Genomic DNA, 22,145 nt, shown 5'->3' with positions numbered 1-22,145 from the left:
AGGTCCATTCTCCAGTCACAACAGCCCTGCCTTTACTGAGACTGGTTTCCAAGCGGATCAGAGTATCGCTCATTTCATGGCTGCTGGCAGCTCTGTGTGTTTGAACTGTTACCCTGAAAAAATGCTATTCCATCAGTGTCAGTCGGCGCCTGCATGGGATTCAGAGTAATTGGATTTTCATCATCTGCAGTAATTGAAGGTCTTCATGTCTTCCTCCCTGTACAGCTGAAGCAGCCTTGGTTTCAGTGGAGTGCGAGTGCAGAGCAGAGGAGATGCCACGGTCTTATATAGTGGCCGAGCACACCATCAGGACGCACATAACCCCCCCGAGAGAATACTAATGCACATACAGTACAGTGTGCACACACACGTGCGCACACGCACACACACACACACACACACACACACACACACACACACACACACACACACACACACACACACACACACACACACACACACACGCACGCACCCGCGCACACACACACACACACATTTTAGGACAGCAAAATCGCTGAAAATTATAGAAAGAGCCGTTCTAAAAGATTGGCTTATTTTCAGGTGCGCAACACCGGCGTGTAACTAAGTATAAATCAGACATAACTCCAATCCTGAATCCTAAACCTAATCTCTAAAATGACTAATCCTAAACCTAACCCCTATACCTGAGTCTTTTACCCTAATTCCCCAAATCTTTTTTTAACCCTTAAAAAAACATTTCTCTTGTGAGGACCAGGAAAATAGTGCTCACCATGTCTATTTCTCAAATTCAACTACATTTGGGGACATCTGGCCCTCACAAGTATACTAATATACACACACACACACACGCACACACACACACACACACACACACACACACACACACACACACACACACACACACACACACACACACACACACACACACACACACACACACACACACAGAGAGAGTTTATAACACACTTGTGGGCTACAGCATGATTCAGGGGTCTGATATCAGGGTCTCCTAGCAACATTATCTCCCAGGCTAAATAGCCACAAAACACACACACACACGCGCACACGCACACGCACACGCACACGCACACGCACACGCACACACACACACACACACACACACACACACACACACACACACACACACACACACACACACACACACACACATAGTACACGTGCACAACTATTTTCAAGTATCATATTCATCATGTAAACTTTTCAGTACTTGCTATCCCTTTGCTTGCATATACATTTGTGCAGTATGCGTCATTCATTTTTTTCTTCTCATTCGGGAACAAAACTCTTACATAACTCTTCAGTGCTTTCCTCCCGCAGTAAACCTGCAAACAAAACAGAGGACAAAGTACATAAAAGCCTCTATATGAAACAAAAGCAATCATCTTCCATCAGAGTGTGGTGACCATGCAGCCATGCGGTTGATTCCAGAGGATGACACATGATAAGAGCAATGCTGTACCCCTTCTCTTCTTTTATTCAGTGGGTGGTTTCAGAGAAAAGTGGGATTATAAAACACTGCCTGTTTTTGAAGAGGGGACAATTGAACTACATTTGTAGTCAGTTGAAGAGGGCTCTTTGTGACACAATGGGTGATATTCTTTTCAACAGGTGATTGCTGCTGCTGAGAAGTCCACCGTTGAGAGCTGGTGGCAATGTTTACCTGCGTGCAAAAACACAAATTTATGTGCTAATAAACACAAATTGTCTCTCGGTTTTGGTAGGAGGAAGGTCAAAGCGTAAATAAAAAAACTCTGGGTAGCCATAACTTAAGCGTGCAATACACGAACCACATGAACTCTATCAAGTTTGTACATTTGTTGTTGATAGTTAACTTTAGATGGAAAAAAGGATAGGGCCTGTCCTAGACCCCTGGGGGACTCCGGTCAATGAGGTACAGAAGTGGTTAATGCTTGTTATTCTGTTAATTGGGGCACCAGAGACTGAAAGAGTTCACTGGTGTGCTAAGGATTTGCATATTGTGTTGGTATGAAACGTTTTAAGACCTTTAATGATCCCAGTGGCAGTGTAAGTAAGTATTACATAATCCACATGCTAATTTGGCGGTGTCATGCCTGTCAGCACAGGGTCTCTTTTTTCCTTTAACCCATTAAAACCGGGAAAGCGTCTGTGTCCTTTTAGATTTGAGCTAAAAAGCATTATTTCATACTTTGGCTATTCAAAAATAGCTGATATACAAGCTCATAGCGGGTCACTTTGTGCCACGCTACAAACTTGTAGATCTGCTATTTTCTTTTAAAGTGAATATTTTTACTCAAATCTTTGCTTCTGGGGGTCCCTGGAACAAAATGTTTATACATATAATTTTGGGGGTCCTTGGCATGAAAAAGTTTGAGCAACACTGACATAGAAACGTTTTTCAGAAAACCGTTTGGATTTAGAAGACATTTTTAGAACCAACCTCAGTTAAAATGTTGAATAGCCAATTATTTTGATCTCTTTTTCTCCCAATTTAGTTGTTATGCCAAAATCCTCACTGCTGTTGTACCCTACTATAGTGGCTTACCTGCCATCGAGGAGCCTCCACCAGGAGGATGTAGTGCCTCTATCCTACTCCTCCCATTCAACATTCCCAGCTGACAGGTGGCGCCCCAGCCTGTAGGAATACGTGCAGTGACAAATACCCACTCCCCACCGACTTCCTCTTCCCTCCCCTGAACGCGGCCAATTGCGTTTGTATAGATGCTCTGCAAGCCAGATTCATCATGGTGGATTTGAACCCCTAGACTCCATGGTGGCATAGGCATGTGCGTTGAGGAGTGTCGAGGAGTGGGTAAATTATTACCACGTCAAACCTGGCATCCCTATTTTGAGCATGTCGTTATAGACAAAAAAAACTAAGATTGAAAAAAAAATTGAGCTTGTAGATCAACTATTTTTGCTATTTGGCGTACTTACAGTGAGTGGCTTAACCACATTCTGGGCATGTCATACTCATAATAGGCAAACATTCTGCGAAAATACCAAAATAGTTTCGGTTCAGGGTAGAGGGGAAAAGAAGTGGTCCAGAACCTGGGGGACCCAGACAACAAAGTAGGCTGTATATAGGGTTTTAAGTGGTTATAACCTTAAGATGAAGAGAAAGTTTAAAATGTCAGAGAATTAAAAAAAGACAGTGCTTTTGCTCTTTCCTGGCTCAAGCACAGTGAAAGACACGCTCTGCCATTGACGCATTATATCAGCACTCACAGCTGCCGTCACTGGCTGACCTTTCGCGGCGAAGGACAACCTGAACACAACCAGCAGAACATACTAACAAAACCATTGATATTCTGTGTTGCACTGTGGCACTCTGTGGTTTGTTTGAAAATAAACGCTCACGCTCCCTGTGCGTCTCATTGCATTTATGATTAAATAGTTCATGCCACAGAGGGGCATGAACTCGCAGCAAGCTCATCTACAAGCGTGTCCGAGCCAAACTAATGCTGACTTTATGCTCCGTCGTTTAATGGTGTCGTGCTGCTCACGCACCGAACATAGCCGATCTACAAGCTCACAATGTGTCGCGTCCGTGACGCATTTTGAGCTTGTAGATCGGATATTCGACACCGTGGAACGACAAATAAATCATGCCAAAGGCCATGGCCTTTCTGAAGGGATTATGGGAGAGGAGAAGAAGCAGGCAGAGAGGACTGCAGGAGGGAGAAGGCTGGAGGAGAGAATAGACGAATAAAAGGGTAATGGAATTGAAAAGATAGCATTCAGGTTGTATGACCAGAGAGCAGAAGAAAGCAGAATAATAGAAGATTTTGCCCTATGGAGAATATAATAGGCTTACTTTAGGTAATGTTGACTTTATATTAAATATTTTTTACATTTTCATTGTTATTTACAAGTTAACCACTGAAACCCTCTAGTCTTTAGTGTGAAATAGACCTGAGTTGCAACTTTACCAGCACCAAATCTCTTCGGCTAATATAGCTGATCTACAAGCTCAAAACGCATCGCAAATGTGACGTGTTTTGAACTTTTTGATCTGCTATTTTTGGCTAATGTTCTCCCCAGATATATGCTGGTTTCAAGTGGTTAAAGGACCATACCGGCGTCATTGTCTATTCACATTTTGGCCACATAGCCTATATCACAAACAGACCATGTTCCTGTTAACGGCTTCATTTTTCACATTTTGAGTTATAATCTCTCCAAAGACAAAAACACGTCCTCCAACTTCAGTGCTGAGCCAAACTGCTACGGGCAGCAAACTCATGGTTCAAAGAAGGACTTGCAACTCACTTTTAAATGTTCGGAACTTTATTCCCATTAGCATCAAACAAGCAACGATGTATTGTCCTTGTGTTCTTCTTCAGAGGTGTCATTTGGGGTCTGAGGGGAATGCATTCTGCTGCTGTAGACGTGTCCACAACAAGTCCTGCTGGCTCCCCATCATCACCACCAAGAGGTCCTATTTCAGTGCCAAAATGGTTCTGTGACTAGCAGACGACTACTGCAATTCTGCCTAACTGGCATCTATTCTCTGTGAGCCACCATCTGTTTTAGACCCAGCTAGTACACTCTGTTCTATTGATCTCTAGCAAACAAATATGACCTCATGTCTCTATGTTTCAACTTTTTATGTTTTTTTTTTGTCACCTAAAGCCCTACTTCATCATACATGACTTGTAGTATTAAAATGTGCACTACTTTATCCTTCTACCTCTACTTCACTGCATCTCTGAGGCAAATATTGCACTATAATTATTTGAAGAATTTTGTTACTAGTTACTTTGTATATTAAGATTATTATTACAAAACATACATTAACCACTTAAGTCCTATTTTACACTTCGGCTATTCAAAAATAGCCGATCTACAAGCTCACAGCACGTCGCATCGCAATGCGCTGTGAGCTTGTAGATCTGCAATTTTTGAAAGACTTTGACACATTTGGGGGAAATAATGAGTACATCTAAGTACATTTTGATGCAATATTTTGTACTTTTACTCAAGTACCGGTACATTTTTGAATACAGGATTTTTACTTGTAACAGAGCATTTCTACATTGTGGTGTTGCTACAATTTACTACTAAAACATCTAAGTACTTCTTCCTTAAGTTCTTCCACCACTGGGACACCATTGAATTTTAAATCTCCACTGCAGTGCAGTGATATCTATGTAGTTGGTGGTCTCTGCCTGGCTTCCTGTACCAAACACAATTCTATACCACTAAAGTAAAGAACAGTAGTTACAATACAGTAGTTCTCAAACTTTTTCATGTCAATTAAGGACCCCCAAATTGATATATATTTGGCTGCGGACCCCAATCTGAAATTTTTTTTTTTAAAGATGTCAACTCCATAAGATGGCATATCTGATGGAGTTGACATCTGATGGAGTCTGACGGAGTTTTTTTCATTCCACAGCACAGAGTTGACAATTGATCCATCAAAGTTGCTTAGGTTTTATTAATGTTAATAGAATTACACTTTTAACTTAGTTTGGATTTTGAAGGACTGACAGAGTTGACATGTTATGGCTGGGACACACCAGATAGTAATATTATGTAGTGCATTTATCAAAAAATTTAAAGCTTAGCAGAGATTTCGCAGCTTTCCCACCTTTTTTTAAACCGGGAAGTAAGACCGGGGACCTTAGGATATAACTAGAACCTGTTTATGCCTGATTAAATTATGTTTTTGTTGAAATCTTACGGAGTTGACAACGATCTTGGACTGGAGTTGATATTAATAGTGCATTCTTACACCTGTGTTATCAATACACATGGTTAGTTTATTTTTTATGTTGCTTTTAACAAAAAAATTAAAAAATGTTTGAAGTTGTGAATCATTGTCTTAAACAAGGGTGTTTTTGGCAGAGTGCAAATTTAGCTGTAAGAAAAAAAGGAAACCAGACCAAAACATTGTATAAATCTTATGTAATTCATATATATAAATCCTTTGAGAATATATTTTCACCAAACTTTTATTTAAATTAGTGTGTTAATAAATAATAATTTGAAATGTTTTGGTGGGACATGATTTGTCCCAATTCTCAAGAATGGGTGACAGATATGTCTAACAGCGTGTTTATGTCCTATCCAAGAATGAGTGTGGTTCATACAATGGTCTTATTCTCTACCGCTGCTCTGCCTTCAGCTGAAAATGTTTTTTTGTTTCTATTCATTCATTCATTATTAATTGATACAGCCATGTTTAATTGATATAGCCCTGTTTTGTTCTCTTATTGCTACTTGATTTGAATTGTTTTATACTTTACCCTGGCACCATTGACAATGAGAGTTCTCCTTCAACGCATTGTTCTGAGATTTTGATTAAATAAAATGAGGAGCTGCTGTTTACTTACTAGATAGGCGACTTATTTTCTATCAAGTAAGGCCTCCAGCTCTTGACAACATCTGAAAAAGAAGAACAGGCTATACTGTAGCTGCTGCACTAATGAACTACATAAAACAACATTTCAGGCACAGAAGATTGCTGCATATAAATGCAAAGATAATGACCATTTAAATATGGCCTGAATAGAAAGGTTCTTGAATGTTAATGAATATGTTAAATGTATTTGAATGTATTTCTCCAAGATATCTGAAGTGCCCTTAAACGATGAAGTCAATATTTCTACTTCATGCAACTATACAACCTTGACATAAATTCACACACAAAAACCCTCAAGAGTTTGACCATGAGACCATGAGACCATGAGAAATGTTTTTTCTTTTGATCTCTGATGTTGAGCAACCACGTATAACATCAGTCCTTGAATCCCAAGCTCAGATAGTATGAAAACGTAGTGCCTTCAGCCATTCAATCAAAACCATGAAAGAAAATGCTGTGGCAGCACTGTTTCGACGGGTGAGGCTTTTGTAAAAATGAATGACTGATGAATGTTTAATTTAGCTGAATAGACAAAAAAGAAGTAACTACACACCAATATGTACTACCTAATCTGGAATCTGGAATTTATACTTGAATACTTTTATTTTAGTTGTGTCTCTCCACTACTTCTATCTATCTATCAGGTGTTTCGTGCTCACTGCAGTGCTGCCACAACACCTGAATTTCCGTACGGGAATCAATAAACCCCTATGTGTCTAGTTAGTACTTAATTGTCATCTCAGTCCTTGACAGTTCGTAAGGAAGAGAGAGTAATAAAGAGAGAGAGAAAATCCATAATGATATACTGGTCTTAGCTAAAAGTATGAACAGTGTTTCAAGGTTGTAACAATAGGATATTTATGTGTTTGTTATGTGAATCACCAGAGCACTCGAGCTGACAGCTCGACACTCTGAGTAATGTTGCTGTTTATTATATACTGTGTTTCAGACATTTTCAAAAACACGTTGCACCCACATGTTATGAGCTTGTAGATCTGCCATTTTCAATATATTTGAAATAGGGCTTAAGAGGTTAATAAATAATATATTTTTGCAATTTTGGGAGTCAAAAGTACAATATTTGGGAAATTACGAAAAAAAAACATAAAAGTTGATCAAGATGGAGATGAGGTTTCTGACCGACAGCAACGCTATGTTTGTGTATGGTTATCCTTGATGTAGCCTAGATGTGAGCTGCAAAATTCACAAACTTCATCTTTATCTGTTACCTTTCAGAGGACCCACTGACACAGATTGACGTCACAGGTTCAGCACTGACCAAATAAATTATAACTTGCTTTCATCACAAACTCCAACCACAAAATGAGTCATTTTTTAAAACTGCCGTTCTATGAAGTATAAATTATAGGCTTTAGCCCCCAGGCTCCTACATTATTTAACCAGGGACCTTGAAAGTAAAGAAGATGTAACACTGTGAATGAATGGATGACGCACACAGAGCTCGAGTTCTTTCCTTTATCGCTGTTTTTTTTTTCAGTGGTCCAAACCTTTGCTGAATCTCTACATGTCTTTTCTGGTAAAGGTCATAATCAGTTAATTGGAATCTTTCTTGGAGAATTAAACATGTGTCTTTAAATTTACAATACCTACAACCTGTAGCCTACTCCTTTGGACAGTTCACCTGTAAAACTGGTCAAAAAGAAAACAACAACAACAAGAAGTCATAATGACAATATTTGTTCATGCCTGCATCAACAAAAAAAAAAGGAAAAATAAATAAAAGATTGAAAAAATAGGCTTCTAACCATTTAAACCCTCTAGACTTAGTAAATTGGACCTGGGTTGGTTCTGTACTTGGAACGCTATTTTTCTGTCTACACCAAAGACACCAAAGACTACACCAAAATCTCTTTGTTGAGTAAAACTGTCTGGCTAATTCCCCCGAGAATATGGATGCTGGGGTTCAAGTGGTTAACTTTATTGATAAAAGTTTTTATTTATTAATTCCAGCACTGTGTTACAGCATACAGTCCATTTACATGTAGATTCTATGTGTATGTATGCTATTAGCTAATTGGTATGTCAGTCACTCAAAGTGGTTGTAGAACACCTCTACCCAGAGGGTGACACCGCTTATTTACTGAAAACCTTTCAGTGATCAATGTACTAAAAGGTATAAAAGCATAACTGTTAAAATGATGTGCATGTGTATAAGTCAAGGAGCATCAGTCCATATTTAAAGGACTGTTATGATGAGGCCCACAAATTACATTTGTACCTTTTTAGAACTCAAATTAGCCTCAACCGTTTTCCCATGAATTATTCACAAATGTATTTGTGATTCATTCATGCATGATGTCACTAAATAATGAGAAATAATATCAGAATGAAACAGCTGGGAGCATCAGACACTTTGAGGAATACATAAGCTCAGCCAATATATAATATAAACAATTTGACCATTAATGTCATATGTTTTTTTTAAAGATTTTGCATTAGTTAACATTTTCTTTCAGATTATTTTATGTCCTAGTCACCTTGATATCAGGGCAACAGATTTGGTAAAAAAAATACAAGGAAATACAAAACGCTTATCAGTGACGTCAATAATTTAGCTCAGACAGGTTTTAAAGGTAGGGTAAGTGATATTTTTTGGTATTTGAAAATGCATTTTCTGTTTAATAAAGAGCTGGAGAGACATGGGAGGCTCCTTTTACTGAACAAACACTCTATAGCAATGAGTACTATCAGAACATAGAGCTATTTAACACTTATTTTAACCAAAGTAAATCACTTACCCTACCTTAAGGTATATAAAAAAGGGTTGATTTGCATTATAGATGATAATATCAATATTAGTATAGCTGTTTAACTCCCGTTTTTGAGCAAATCGCAACCTTTTGAAAGAAGCGTGAAACTTTCAGCATAGTTAGTATATGCCATAATGTTCATTTTCAGACGGGGAGGGAAGTCAGATTTGACCTCTGAGGACCGTGAGAGGTCAAATCCAAAATGGCCGCTAGTCCAACTTAAGTTTGGAACCAAACACAGTAGAAAAACGTTTAAAGTATAATTTCCAACTAAATAGGGGATGCCTTTTCATGTGGTAATACTATCGAGATCACCAGATTTCAAGGAAATGCAATTAGGTCGAGGTCAAGGTAAAAATGTGCCCAAAAAATGCAGTGATTTCCTCAGAATCAACAAATGGCAGTGTAACAATCAATGGTCTCATATATAGGCAACACCAACAATGACACACCTGATGTGGTTCAGACAATTAATGTATTAACATTCCTCTAGTAGAGGGCAAGGAACTTCATGCAACCAATGGGAGTGGAGTCCTCAGTTCTCCTGCTGATTCAAACTTGGCCTGCCTTGCCCCATATTCGCAAGAGATGCAGATGCTGTGCAAAAGGGGTGTAAGAAAGTGACCATACGCACTGTTGATACTGATGTGGTAGTACTGGCTGTGGCTTCATTCATCAAGATAGGTCCTGATGAGCTGTGGGTTGCCTTTGGTGTTGAATCAAGCTTTCGGTAGCTGTTCATGAAATGGTTGCCACAATGACTCCAACACAGTGTCTGACTCTCCCAGTCTTTCACGCTTTCACCGTGTGTGACACTGTATCTGCGTTTGCTGGCAGAGGAAAGAAGACTGCCTGGGAAACTTGGAAGTCATTCCCAGAGGTGAATGAGGTTTTCAGTGAACTCCTACAGTTGCCAAGTGATGGCAGTGAAGGATCAATGTTCCTGCTAGAGCGATTTGTGGTGCTCATGTATGACCGAACCAGTGAGTGCATGGAAGTGAATGATACCAGGAAACAGCTCTTCACGAAAAAGTCAAAAACACGAGAGCATTCCTCCAACCCAAGCAGCACTCAAGCAACACATCAAGCGCACTTTCTACCAGGCAAACTGTTGGAACCAGACATTGTTACTGGAACCAGAGATGCCAGAGCCATCTGAATGGGGCTGGACAAAGGAAACAACACATCATTATCACAACTTTCTTGTTGAGATAATCTTGTTGTTCTCTTTCCTGTATAGAAGATGTGTCAATAAAGAAGCCTAGAACCTTGATTATTGTCATTTACTATGAATTTAGTATTAAAATAGACTACCACCATAGGTTTAATCGGTTTTGTATTATTCCCATTGGCACACAACAGTTCCACTATATTGCAGTACCCACTGTCAAAGCTTAAATATACTTATTACTATGTAATTTGACCTTGACCTTGATTTAATGTATGTTCTTAGGTTCTGGCAATCTCCAACATATCATCAAATGAATGGGAAACCCCAACTTAGTTGGAAAGAACGCCTTAAATGTATTTTATGAAGTATTTAGACATTTAGACCCAGTAGACTGGCGGCCATCTTGGATTTGACCTCTCAGAGGTCAAATCTGACTTCCCTCCCCGTCCAAATTTATATTATGGTATTTACTAACTATGCTGAAAGTTTCAGCCTTCTTTCAAAAAGTGCACGATTTTTAGTGCCAAACAGCTCTACTATATACAGTAGTGCTCTCATTTCTGTGTCTATACAGAGCTGGTCAGCTGAGCACATAAACAAAACCATTATTTACCAGAGGTACAGAACCTCTCTATTTTGGCTGTCAGGGTTTCACAGTTAATGACTGCAACATTTGACTTAATCATCCATCACTGTAACTAAAGTTTGAAGGTCGATAAGGCCTCATTAAATCAATCATACTTATTGAGAGAGAAAACGGTCTCTCGCTGTGTGCTGAAATTAGCCGCATCACAGCGGTGCACTGGAGAAAAGAGAAAACAAGTAGGAGAATATAGACCATTCCAAGACCATTTCTAGGATGACATTTTGTCTGGGTGTTGTTGTCCTTTCGTTTTAGCTTGTAGTTCTTTTTATTTATTTTTAAGTTCCATCTTCTCATTCAACAATTATATGAACAGCCGACAGTGCACATTTGAACTTACTATTGCAGGCCTGTACCAGCGTGCTGTGTGTGTGTGTATGTGTGGGTGTGTTATAGATGCTTCATTGCCGACTTTTGCAATTGTGTTAAAGGGATATTTCACTTTCCAAATGTTTTCGTCTACTCAGGCTTTTGTGAGCCCCCCAGACAGTTTTTAAGTTGCTTGATTCAGTATTTAGATAGTTGATATTCATTTTATCAGACACGCCCCCTTCCTATACAAACCCATTGTAACTTCAAACTCCATTTAAACTCCACTTGGTTCTGGTGACTGATATTGTCCTTCTGATACGTGAGGAGACCGTGTTTTTTCAATTACTTTTTTCGTTTATTTTTTATATATTGTTTTGAAAAAAATAATCATACAATATAAAAAATTAAAAAAAAGTAATCGAAAAAACACGGCCCCCTCATGTATTAGGAGGGCAGGATGAGTCACCAGAACCAAGGACGGGTGTTTTTGATGTATCTAACATGGTTAAAAAGTGACAAACCCTGAAGAAGACCTTCTAGGTCGATATGCGTTGGTCATATTTTGTTACCTTGCTTTAAATAAATTGTAAATTCTTTCACTTAAGACGGAGGGCCTTGGAAATCTTTTCTTTGCAAGTTTGCATCTCACAACTTTTTTGGCAAGCAGTACTTCTTTGGAAATCCTTTTTTGTTCATATGTTCCTACCTGTGTCACCAAAGAGCACTTATCTATCAGAGCCACTGAATGATCCCAGCATCCTGCTTCTTTTTTTTGTTTTTCTCTTTTTAAATGGTCCAAATGGAGTTTGAAGTTACAATGGGTTTGTATAGGGCGTGTCTGATAAAACGAATATCAAATATCTAAATACTGAATCAAGCAACTTAAAAACTGTCTGGGGGGTCTCACAAAAGCCTGAGTAGACGATAAAATGACCCAAACTTGTTTTGAAAGTGAAATATCCCTTTAACTGTTGTTTTCGCACTGTAACACATGTGTTCTGATACTGACCTGTGTGCACGTGTGAGTCTTTTTCAGACATATCATTGATGTTGTCTTGGTGTTGTCTAGATGTGTTGGCGTTGTATTATGTAGTGTTTCGCACCAAGCTGGGATCGAACCCCACTCTCCCACTCAGCAAACCGACACACAACCCACCTGAGCTTGATTGGCAAAGCTGTTGCGTCCGGGTCTTGTCCGGGGCACTACATCTACAATTTTCATAATCGACTAAATTGATTAGTCTGCTTTCATTGTACAATGGTGGCAAGCAAAAATAGTGAAAATAGCTGATCTACAAGCTTACATTAGATCTGTTATTTTCACCATTTCTTTTTCATCATTCATTAATTGTAATCGAGGCAAAAGTTTGAAATAATCGTGATATTGATTTGAAGTCATATCGCCCAGCCCTGGTGAGGAGCATTAACTAGGATTGCTCCAGAGCAGCACAGATAAATAATATTACAGAGAAAGGACAAGCATCATCATCATCGTTAGGCAGGCACTATACCACAGACAGATCAATACTACTGGGTGTTTTCCACCTGCCTCTCCAAAGAATCAAACCTCTCAGGCAGATGTGTGTAATGATAAACGGAGGTGCTGCAGCAAGCAAAGGGACAGACAGGATATTGCCCTACCAAAAGTCTGGGACACATTTATAGATTACACACACTGGGTGATTAGTTCAAATATTATTACATTCACAGCGGGTTGTTGCCTCCACACACATTTCTCCCAAAAATTGCTGGTGAGCAAAGATGATAAATTTTTGGGGGCAATTTGTTGCCTGTATTGACAGTGACAGTGGAGAGAGACAGGAAACGCAGAGAGGGTTGCAGGGTTGCATTCAGTAAATGGTCCATGGGAATCGAACCGGGGACTTGCTGATCAGAGCATTGCGCACATGTGCTATGCGCCCTAACTATTTGGCTACTATCGGGTAGCCAACCTTGACAGAAACATCAATATGTTTCAGTGATATGGATACCTAATAGTCTAACAACAGTCATTCCTTTTGCATCACACTTATCTTGTATGTTATTTGTTGGTATGGTATCTATGTCTGTTAATTTGTATGATTCATGTACAATTGTACAACATTCTGCTAATACATCTAAAATGTAATATTTAGAATAGAAGCATAGGCTAATGTTGACTCACCGATGCAAACTTAACCCATGCACCTGATTTTTCCCCCCTAGATAAAAGAGACATAATCAATTGAAAGAAAACCCACTGAAATAGACAGTTATGGTGAAATATCATGAGTGTATGAATTAGCCCAACACAATCTGGAACAAGAAAAACATGTTACTCTCACCATAGTCTGCACCATGTATTCACTTAGGGCCTATATGTTTCCATCCTGTTCTTCTGAAATGCACATTGACTGATTACGTATTGTTCACAGCCAATTACACTGTCATAGACAACAAACAGGAACAAAAACAACGAAGAAAAAGGAAGACTGAGGTGAGGCGAGTAATTTCTTGATTGAAATTATAGATCAGAACTTATGTGAGCATTTAGAAGCAGCCAATCTCTGCAGAAGCAAATTGCACATGCTGCCTACTTTGACTCAGTGTACTGTTTTTTTTGCAAATCGTTGCTGTCAGGCAGAAACCTCTTATCTCCATATTTCAACTTTTTGTGTTTTTTCGTGCGTCACACAAAAGCATAAAAAGTAACAGATTTTGAGCTTGTAGTTCTGCTACTTTCGTTATTTTTTAAATTTGAATCCTGAAAAGTCACGAAACTAGAGGGAGCGTAAACAGCAATCTGGTACCACTCACCCATAAAACAAACATGGGCAAATTCTCCTTCTACAGCACAGCCACCAAGGTATGGAATAGTCTAACCCCATCCCTCAAAAAATGCAGTTCGCTGGGCTCATTCAAAACAGCCCTAAAAACTCATTTTTCTGGAGGCCAAAAGAGGAGCTAGTACCAGTTTCGCTGTAGACAGACGACCCCCCTCCCCCTTTTTTTATTTTTTGGTATATATATATTATTTTTCATGCTTTTTTTTGTACATAGTGGTATTTTTTCTCTGTATTTGTATGTTGATTTTTGAACTGTTTGGTTGCTACTATATATGTGTCTATGAAATTAATTCAAGGACCCCAACGGAAACAAGTCCGCAAGGACTTTTTTGGTCAGACCTTTTAGACAAAAGTATTATAAATGTAACTGTGTTGTTTTACATTATTTTGCCTAATAAAATTTTCAATCAATCAATCAATCAATCAAAAGTAACAGTTTTGGACATATGAGGTTCCCGACAGAGACGATAATTACTTTGTGTGGCTTTGGATGTGTACTCTGGCTATTTGTTTTGCCAGAAAGAACAGCATGTGCAGCATTGACAGATCATGACTGTTCATGTAAATCAATTATTGTTGCATTGCATTACGAGTCAGGTGGAGGAAAGAGACAGACAGAAAGAACACATGTTCTACATTGATGTGAGTTGTGTAATTGTGCATATGTTGTGTGTCCTTGTGCTCTAGTTCATCTTAGTATCCAAACAATCAGCAATGACAACACAAGAACATGTTTATTAGGAAATGCAATAAATAATTCAAAATTTAAAAGAAACGTGTACCCCGTAAATTATACTGTACACCTCATTCTTTGGGGTAATCCTGCTTAGCTCAATAATATTAATTTTGTTTTATGATTATGCCTGCATAAAGTAAATGGTGTATGAGATTTACATGCACAAACAAGAAATCCGATGTTCCAAATAGTAACACAATTTGGATGATGATAATGATTACTGTAGACAATCACCATATAACGATCCCATGTTCCTGCATTACCAATAACTGTAATTAAAGGATATAATGTGGGATATGTTCTTTTAGCCAGCACACAATTTGTGGAATCACATTCATTGAGTGAACCATGGGGGCAACGTGTCTTGAATGAGAGCTGGTTACTTAGGACAATAAAGAGAAGTTTGTCTCCTGTAGACATTAACATTAGCATTGATGGGGTTAATGATCAAAGCAATGTTCTTACATAATGTTCAGGGTTCCACCGCAAAGATTTGCATCGGGTATTAAACTTCTGAATAAAACAAGATGCAGTGACGACATGGCAGCTTATCGGATGCCTATTGGACGCCGAAAGGCAAATCAGTAGCTTGAGATCATAAAACATTTAGGGCGGAATCGGTTTTGTGTCTCTCTCCAGAAAATCAACATTCAACACCATATTATTCTGCAACATTCAGTTCTCTTGCGATGCAATGTTTAGTTGTTTGGTTTCCACTGTCAAGAAAACGTGATACAAATGTCGTATATCTCCACACGTATATGCTCAAAGGGATGATGCTATTGCATTTTTTATCATTGGGGAACAGTCAGCTGCGTGTCTCTGGGTACCCACTTAACCACTTACACCTTATATGGTTGAGCGGAGTCCCTCAGGGCTCTGTACGAGTGTATGTTCTTTTTTCTGTTATTGTGGGGAAAGCTTTCGATGAAAATAGCCGATCGACAAGCTCACAATGCGTCGTCGATCTGCTATTTTCAGCGAAAGCTTTCCCCACAATACGGATGCTGGGATTCAAGTGGTAGGTCACCATTGCTTTTGTTTTACAATCATAGCCGGAAACTCATTCTCATCGTACTGTCCAAACCTTTTAACATGCTTACCCACACAGGAGCTGTTAGCCTTCACCCTAAAATAGACCCCTGAGGTGCTTGGCCTTCCTCATTATTGCCCCTTGCAGAAAGAATGTTCCACTTTTCACTTTGAAATTATTTTTTTATTCCCTCCAGCCAGTGCTTTCACATCAAGTCACCCTCCCACATTCGCTATCCTGGTCCTTTGATGGCATCTTTCAGGCTTTCCCCTGCCTCTCATTATCTGCAAGACCTTGAAGACAGAATTAAATACAAATTTACTTTTCCAGACAGGGGCGTCATTGAGGTCACAGAGGATGGGAATTGCCACGTCCCTATGTTGTTTTATGCCTACAGTATCATATTGACTCGCATATTTCGTATTGGATGAGCTATTTTTAGAACAAAGGTCATCCTCCAACGTACAGTAAGCAGCCATGTCCATGATGTGTGGTAGCAGCATTCAGGCTATTTTACCTATGGCTGAGTTATATTACTTTGACTTCTCTTACTTTGACTTCTCTTAAATCAGTTGAGCCGTGAAATGATTATGAAACTATTGTAATGAGATAAGGTAAACCTTTCAGGTGTCATAGCAGCGACAGCAGGAAGGTTGAAACACAGGAGAGGTACAGGTAAGAGTGAAATTGAATAAATAAATACAAAAATACATACATAAATAAATATGTAAATAAAATAAGTAAACAAAAATGGCGCCATCTTATAATGAGAATTAGTGAGGAGGACCAATTGCAATTGCATGAAGATAGGTTGAAAATGGGTGACGTGGTCCTTTAAGGAAGCACAGAGGACGGACACAATGGTGTTTGGGAAAGAAGCTGTTCTGAGAGGAGTAGCAGGAACAGGCTGTGGGTGGGGCGGGAGAGGTCAGTGGCAATTTTCCTCACAGGCCTCCTGGCCCAGGAGTTGTACAGGTCTCAGTGAAAGGGAGTATTTACTGGTCCCCAGCAGCAGATGGCCACTCAGATGGCTCAGATGAGGGAGCTGTTAGGTGTTAAATATCTTGCTCACGTACTCATCTACTACACGTATATATCCTGCTGGGCGAGCTGAGGGCTGAGCCTTTGACCTTCCGATTCCCAGATGGATTCTGTACCCACTCAGGTATGGCAGACGGCAATCGATGGCCCTCTCTGCTGAGCAGATGACCTGTTGTAGCCTGCTGCCCTTAGAGCGGGCAGATGCAGTCATGCGAAATAATAATGGAGGAGATCTGTTGAACATAATGTGTTATACAAATCTGTTATTATCTCCTGCAATTTTTAACTGCCTCTTTCCATTGCTATTTATAACCATGCACCTTACGTAAATTGTATGTATATATCGGCTACAGTATTTCATACTGCTCATATTGACATGTCTCACCTGTTTTCGTCTCTCTTTCTTTCTCCAGTCTTTTCCAATTTCTTGAAATTGCAAAAGAATTTCGCCAACTTTTTTTACATCTGTAAACCTGTGATTTGACAATAAAGTTCAAGTTGAACTAGACCAGGATGGGTGGGCTAACCTTCAGTTTCCTTAGCTGTCATCAGAATAGAAGTACTGTTGTGCTTTTTTGATGACTGTGATTGTCTCATTCGAGGTCTCTGGAGATGGTGATTCCAAGGAACTTGAATGATTCCATTCCACACAATTGATGGTGGCAACTTCAACTGCCAGGTTTCCACAGTTAATGGAAATATTATTATTGGAAAATATGAATGTAGACAATAAACAATGGATTTACAGCATTTATAGTATTTCAGGGTTAACCCGCATGAACACCTTAAGTCTAGGCGACTGTCCCCAACCCAGGCAAGTGGTAGATATCTCCTAGAACTACTCTTCTTCTTTCGTTTATCATCGTCAGTGTCGTGTAGCCACGCCCTTGTCTCTGGTCCCACTTGGTAGAGGCCGGCCTCTGAAGGTGGTCTGTACAGGGTCAGGGGCGAGTATTGGAGCCGCGGCTTGTGATTGGCTGAAGCGGGGGTAGGGAACGCTCCGCTGTGTTCACTTGGACCGTGTGCGAGGCGGTGTAGTCATGTTGGAGGATTTACGATTCTGTCCCTATTGGAACATAACTCGGACGACACTGAGTCGGCTGAAGCAGACCTGAGTCACGTGAGGCACCGCCGAGCGAGCTAAAGCGATCGAGTCGCCGTACCGAACGGTGCGCCTCCGTCGCTTCTGCCGAAAACAAGTGCTGCCTTACGTCTCGCCTCCTATGGAAACAATAATAGCGTAGAGGGGACAGGTGGTGATTTTGTGTTCTGCAGTCTGCTTAGGCTCGCCACACTCGCATGCAGCGCTGTCTGCCAGGACTCACTTCTTCATAGTTGACTTGAAGCAACCGACCAGTACGCAGGCGGTTAAGCAGAGTCCATTGCCGGCGTGGTAGATCTTCTCCTATGACGGAATCTCCCGGGTCACTGTTGCAGTGGTGGGTATGTGAGGGCCCGAAGGACTCCCACTCCTGCTTCCAGGAAGCCGCCAGCCATACGCTTGTAGACAAGCCCTCAGAGACAGAACGGAGCATCTCTTGTGCCGCCTTGTTGTACGGGTGGCAGGTCTTGATCGAGTCTATTTGGCGGCGCTGCTGTCGTTCATGCAGGATATGCCAGTCATGTATCTGGGCTTTCCTTGCCAGGTTGATGGTAGCACCCCCTCGCTGGAGGCCGGCCGGGGCAATCCCCGCAAGGACTGGCAGGTGGGACATAGGGGTAGGCCTCAGGCCGGTTATTATCCAGAAAGCGTTGTTAAGATAAGATAAGATAAGATAAGATAAGATAAGATAAGATAAGATAAGATAAGATAAGATAAGATAAGATAAGATAAGATAAGATACATTTTGTTTAGTGCATCCACTTAAAACAAATAGCAGCATCAACAAAGAAGAAATACAGAGCAACATTATGGCATAAACTGTTAGTCCGTCATAATCAAGTCATCATAGTCTGTTGTTAGATAAAAACATCAATAATACATACAAAAGATCTTAAGAAAGAAAGAAAAGTCTTGAATATTAAAATATTACAATAAGGGGGGACCATGGGGCACCATATAATATTATTGCACTTGCCCAATAGCCCATATTGCACTTGGCATCATAAATAGAGAGAACAGAGTTTATGTGTTTGTGTGTGTGTGTGTGTGTGTGTGTGTGTGTGTGTGTGTGTGTGTGTGTGTGTGTGTGTGTGTGTGTGTGTGTGTGTGTGTGTGCGTGCGTGCGTGCGTGCGTGCGTGCGTGTGTACTATGTATTTGGAGGAGAATTAGGTTATGAGTCCATCCATGCTGCCAGTTCTGGGAAGAAGCTGTTGTTTTCCAGTCACTAGTCTTCACACACATGGAGAGAATGGGATGATAATTGTTGATAGCAGCATCAACCTGTGGGCTCAGTATTTGGCTGCAGAGAAGATGAGGGCTTGTGTGGACATTTGTACTAGTTCCTAGAACTACTGTATTCATATGATGAGTGTTACACATGGTTGCCACAGAAAGAACTAGACAAAGTGCTCCTCGGAGCACAGGTCTCCACCAGGTCAGGTAGGCTATTGTGGCCTCCTGGTGGCGCTATAATAGGCCAATGTGAAAAGGGTGCCATTTGTTCTTAGGCCTTGCACGACAATCGGACACCGACTGCATTCATGATTTGAGGCATTTTGTTAAAAACACTTGTTTCGCTAAATTAGACCTGCTGGTGGCGCTATAACAGGGCAATGTTAAATGGGTGGCATTTGTTCCTCAACATAGTGTGAATGTGCGTGCAAAGTTTGACCGCAATCGGACAGTGCGTTCATGATTTGCGGAATTTTGTTCAAAACAAGCCAATAATGCAAACTTTAGATGTCAATCTTAGCCAATCAGGATAGAATATGAAAAATCAAACACATCCATCGTGATCACATGACTATAGAGATCATGTGTACCGATTTGCGTGAAATTTGGATAAAATTGGAAGGAGTAGTATAAAATAATGTGTTTTACATAAGTTGGCCTCCTGGTGGCGCTATAAAAGGCAGATGTGAAAAATGCAGGGCAAAGGTTTTTTGTTGACCTCTAGGGAGTGTGCATACAAAGTTTTACACAGATTGGTGCAGTTATAGGTAAAAACACGAATCGGCCTGTTATAGCACCACCATGAGGCTGATTGGAAAAATTTCAAGTGGCATTTCTTCCTCGGCCTAATCGGAATGTGCGTGCAAAGTTTCACGGAAATTGCATGCTGTGTTCATGATTTGAGGCATTTTGTTCAAAACGGAGCACTCCTGCAAACTTTGGAAGACATTTTTAGCCAATCAGGATGGAATATGAGAAATCTGAAGAACCCGTTTTGTTTAATGACTTTAGAGATACTGTGTACCGATTTGCGTGATTTTTGGACAAAATCTGTAGGAGTACTGTCAAAAAAGATGTTTTGCAAAAATCGGCCTCCTGGTGGCGCTATAAAAGGCCAATGAGAAAAATTTGGGGCAGAGGTTCTGAATTGGCATCCAGGGAGTGTGTGTGCACAGTTTTGCTGCGATCAAGACAACGGTGCCGGAGATTAGCTGGTCACAGACTGACGGACGGACACACGGACACACACACGGACGGACGGACGGGGTGGAAAACATACTCTCTCGCCATGCCTTTCGGCCTGGCGGAGACAATGATGCAAAAATATATGACATCACTGGCACTGTCAGACACAGTTTCTACATTGACTGACAGTCATCCTCATCTTCAGCAGTTATCTCAAAAACGGAGATTTGTAGTTCTGCTCTAGCCTGGTAAACCCTCCCTCCGGAAATCTCATTTTCCGGAGGGAGGGTTTACCAGGCTAGTTCTGCTCACCACATTGGAAATCCCAAAATAAAACACAAAATATACAGAAATAATGTATTATTATAATATATTATAATGTATTGATTGTTTATATCATCCTCATAAACATGAATGAACGCATTTAATAGTTGAATGAATGAGTAAGTTGTGTATGTGTATCCCCCCGCCGGCCCGCCCCCCCCCCCCACCGGCCCGGCCCGCCCCCCCCCCCCACCCCAACCAGTTAGTACCTATGGTTAGTAGTACCCATCTTCAATGTTTTTAATAATCCAGCACAAGGTATTAGGCGCCATCTAGCGTCCACAACAAGCGGTGCATGATTCGACCGGGTAGCATGAATGAGGATGAGGCCGATGAAGGAAGCCCTGCTTGGCATGTTTGGCCCGGCCGCTAGGGGAAGAAATATATATATATATATATATATATATATATATATATATATATATATATATATATATATATATATATATATATATATATATATATATATATATATATATATATATATATATATATATATAAAACACAATATATTTTATATTGTGTTTTAGTATTTCACAAAACCACAACTGCTACATTCGAGAGAAAAAAAACACGTAAACAACATACGAAACATTCATGAGTGTCTGCCTGCAGCAAAGACCTGTTCGTGCGAGGAGGGATTCTCTCTCCAAAAAGAACAGATCTACAAGCTAACAACGCGCCGCCTCGCGACGCGTTTTTTGCTTGTAGATCTGTTTTTTTTTTCTTGACGCGCAGCGCAGCATCGTCACGTCTCCCCGGGCAGCGTTGCCATGTCCGCTTATTACAAGATTATTTGGGGCTTGTTTTTCTGTAAAGTTGCTTGTAAATATTGGTAGTTGTGGGTTGCGGTTTTTTGGGGCTTGTTTCTAAAGTGCAGTTGCTTATTTTAGCTTGTTTCCAAATGTTTTGATTATTATTCTTTTTTTAAAGGTAGGGTATGATATTTTTGAGTTAAAACAAAAAGTATTTTTTTTAAAGGTTAAAGCACTATATTCTGATAGTAATCATTGCTATAGAGTGTTTGTTCAGTAACAGGAGTCTCCCCGTCTCTCCAGCTCTTTAATAAACAGAAAATAAATTTTCTGGTAGGTGTCAAAATCTCAGCCAATCAGGAGAAAGTACCCATTTATAAGCTTCATTTTTATGGTGTTCCAGTTCCAATTTTGCCTGCTCATTTCTTAGTGTCATCACTTCCAATTTCACTTGTTTAATCTGTATCCTGATTGAGTTCTCTATCCTGATTGGAAGAAATTGGAAATGAAACTGAAACTGAAACGAAAATGCATTTTCTGTTTTATTAAGAGCTGGAGAGACATGGAGACTCCTTATATGGACAGGACACTCTATAGTAACGAGCACTATCAGAACATAGACCCATTTTGCAATTATTTGAATAATTGCAAATCACTTACC

At 40.1% G+C, this 22,145-nt stretch overlaps 1 protein-coding gene across 1 annotated transcript in view; it reads right to left on the bottom strand.

Annotated features, from left to right (window-relative positions):
* Positions 1-17,095, bottom strand: part of kiss1ra (KISS1 receptor a) — a gene marked incomplete at both ends in the record, with an annotated part of 43,987 nt that extends 26,892 nt beyond the window's left edge. Inside the window, one exon of the mRNA XM_080439865.1 lies at positions 17,001-17,095. Within this exon, the coding sequence (XP_080295991.1) occupies positions 17,001-17,095 (95 nt within the window). The remainder of the gene's footprint in view (positions 1-17,000) is intronic.
* Positions 17,096-22,145: the final 5,050 nt, after the last annotated feature.

The sequence above is a fragment of the Gymnoscopelus braueri genome, assembly GCF_963280865.1.
Source record: "Gymnoscopelus braueri genome assembly, chromosome: 10".
NCBI classification, from domain to species: domain Eukaryota; kingdom Metazoa; phylum Chordata; class Actinopteri; order Myctophiformes; family Myctophidae; genus Gymnoscopelus; species Gymnoscopelus braueri.
Note: the sequence above shows the minus strand (reverse complement) of the source record. Positions and strands in the feature narration are given on the sequence as shown.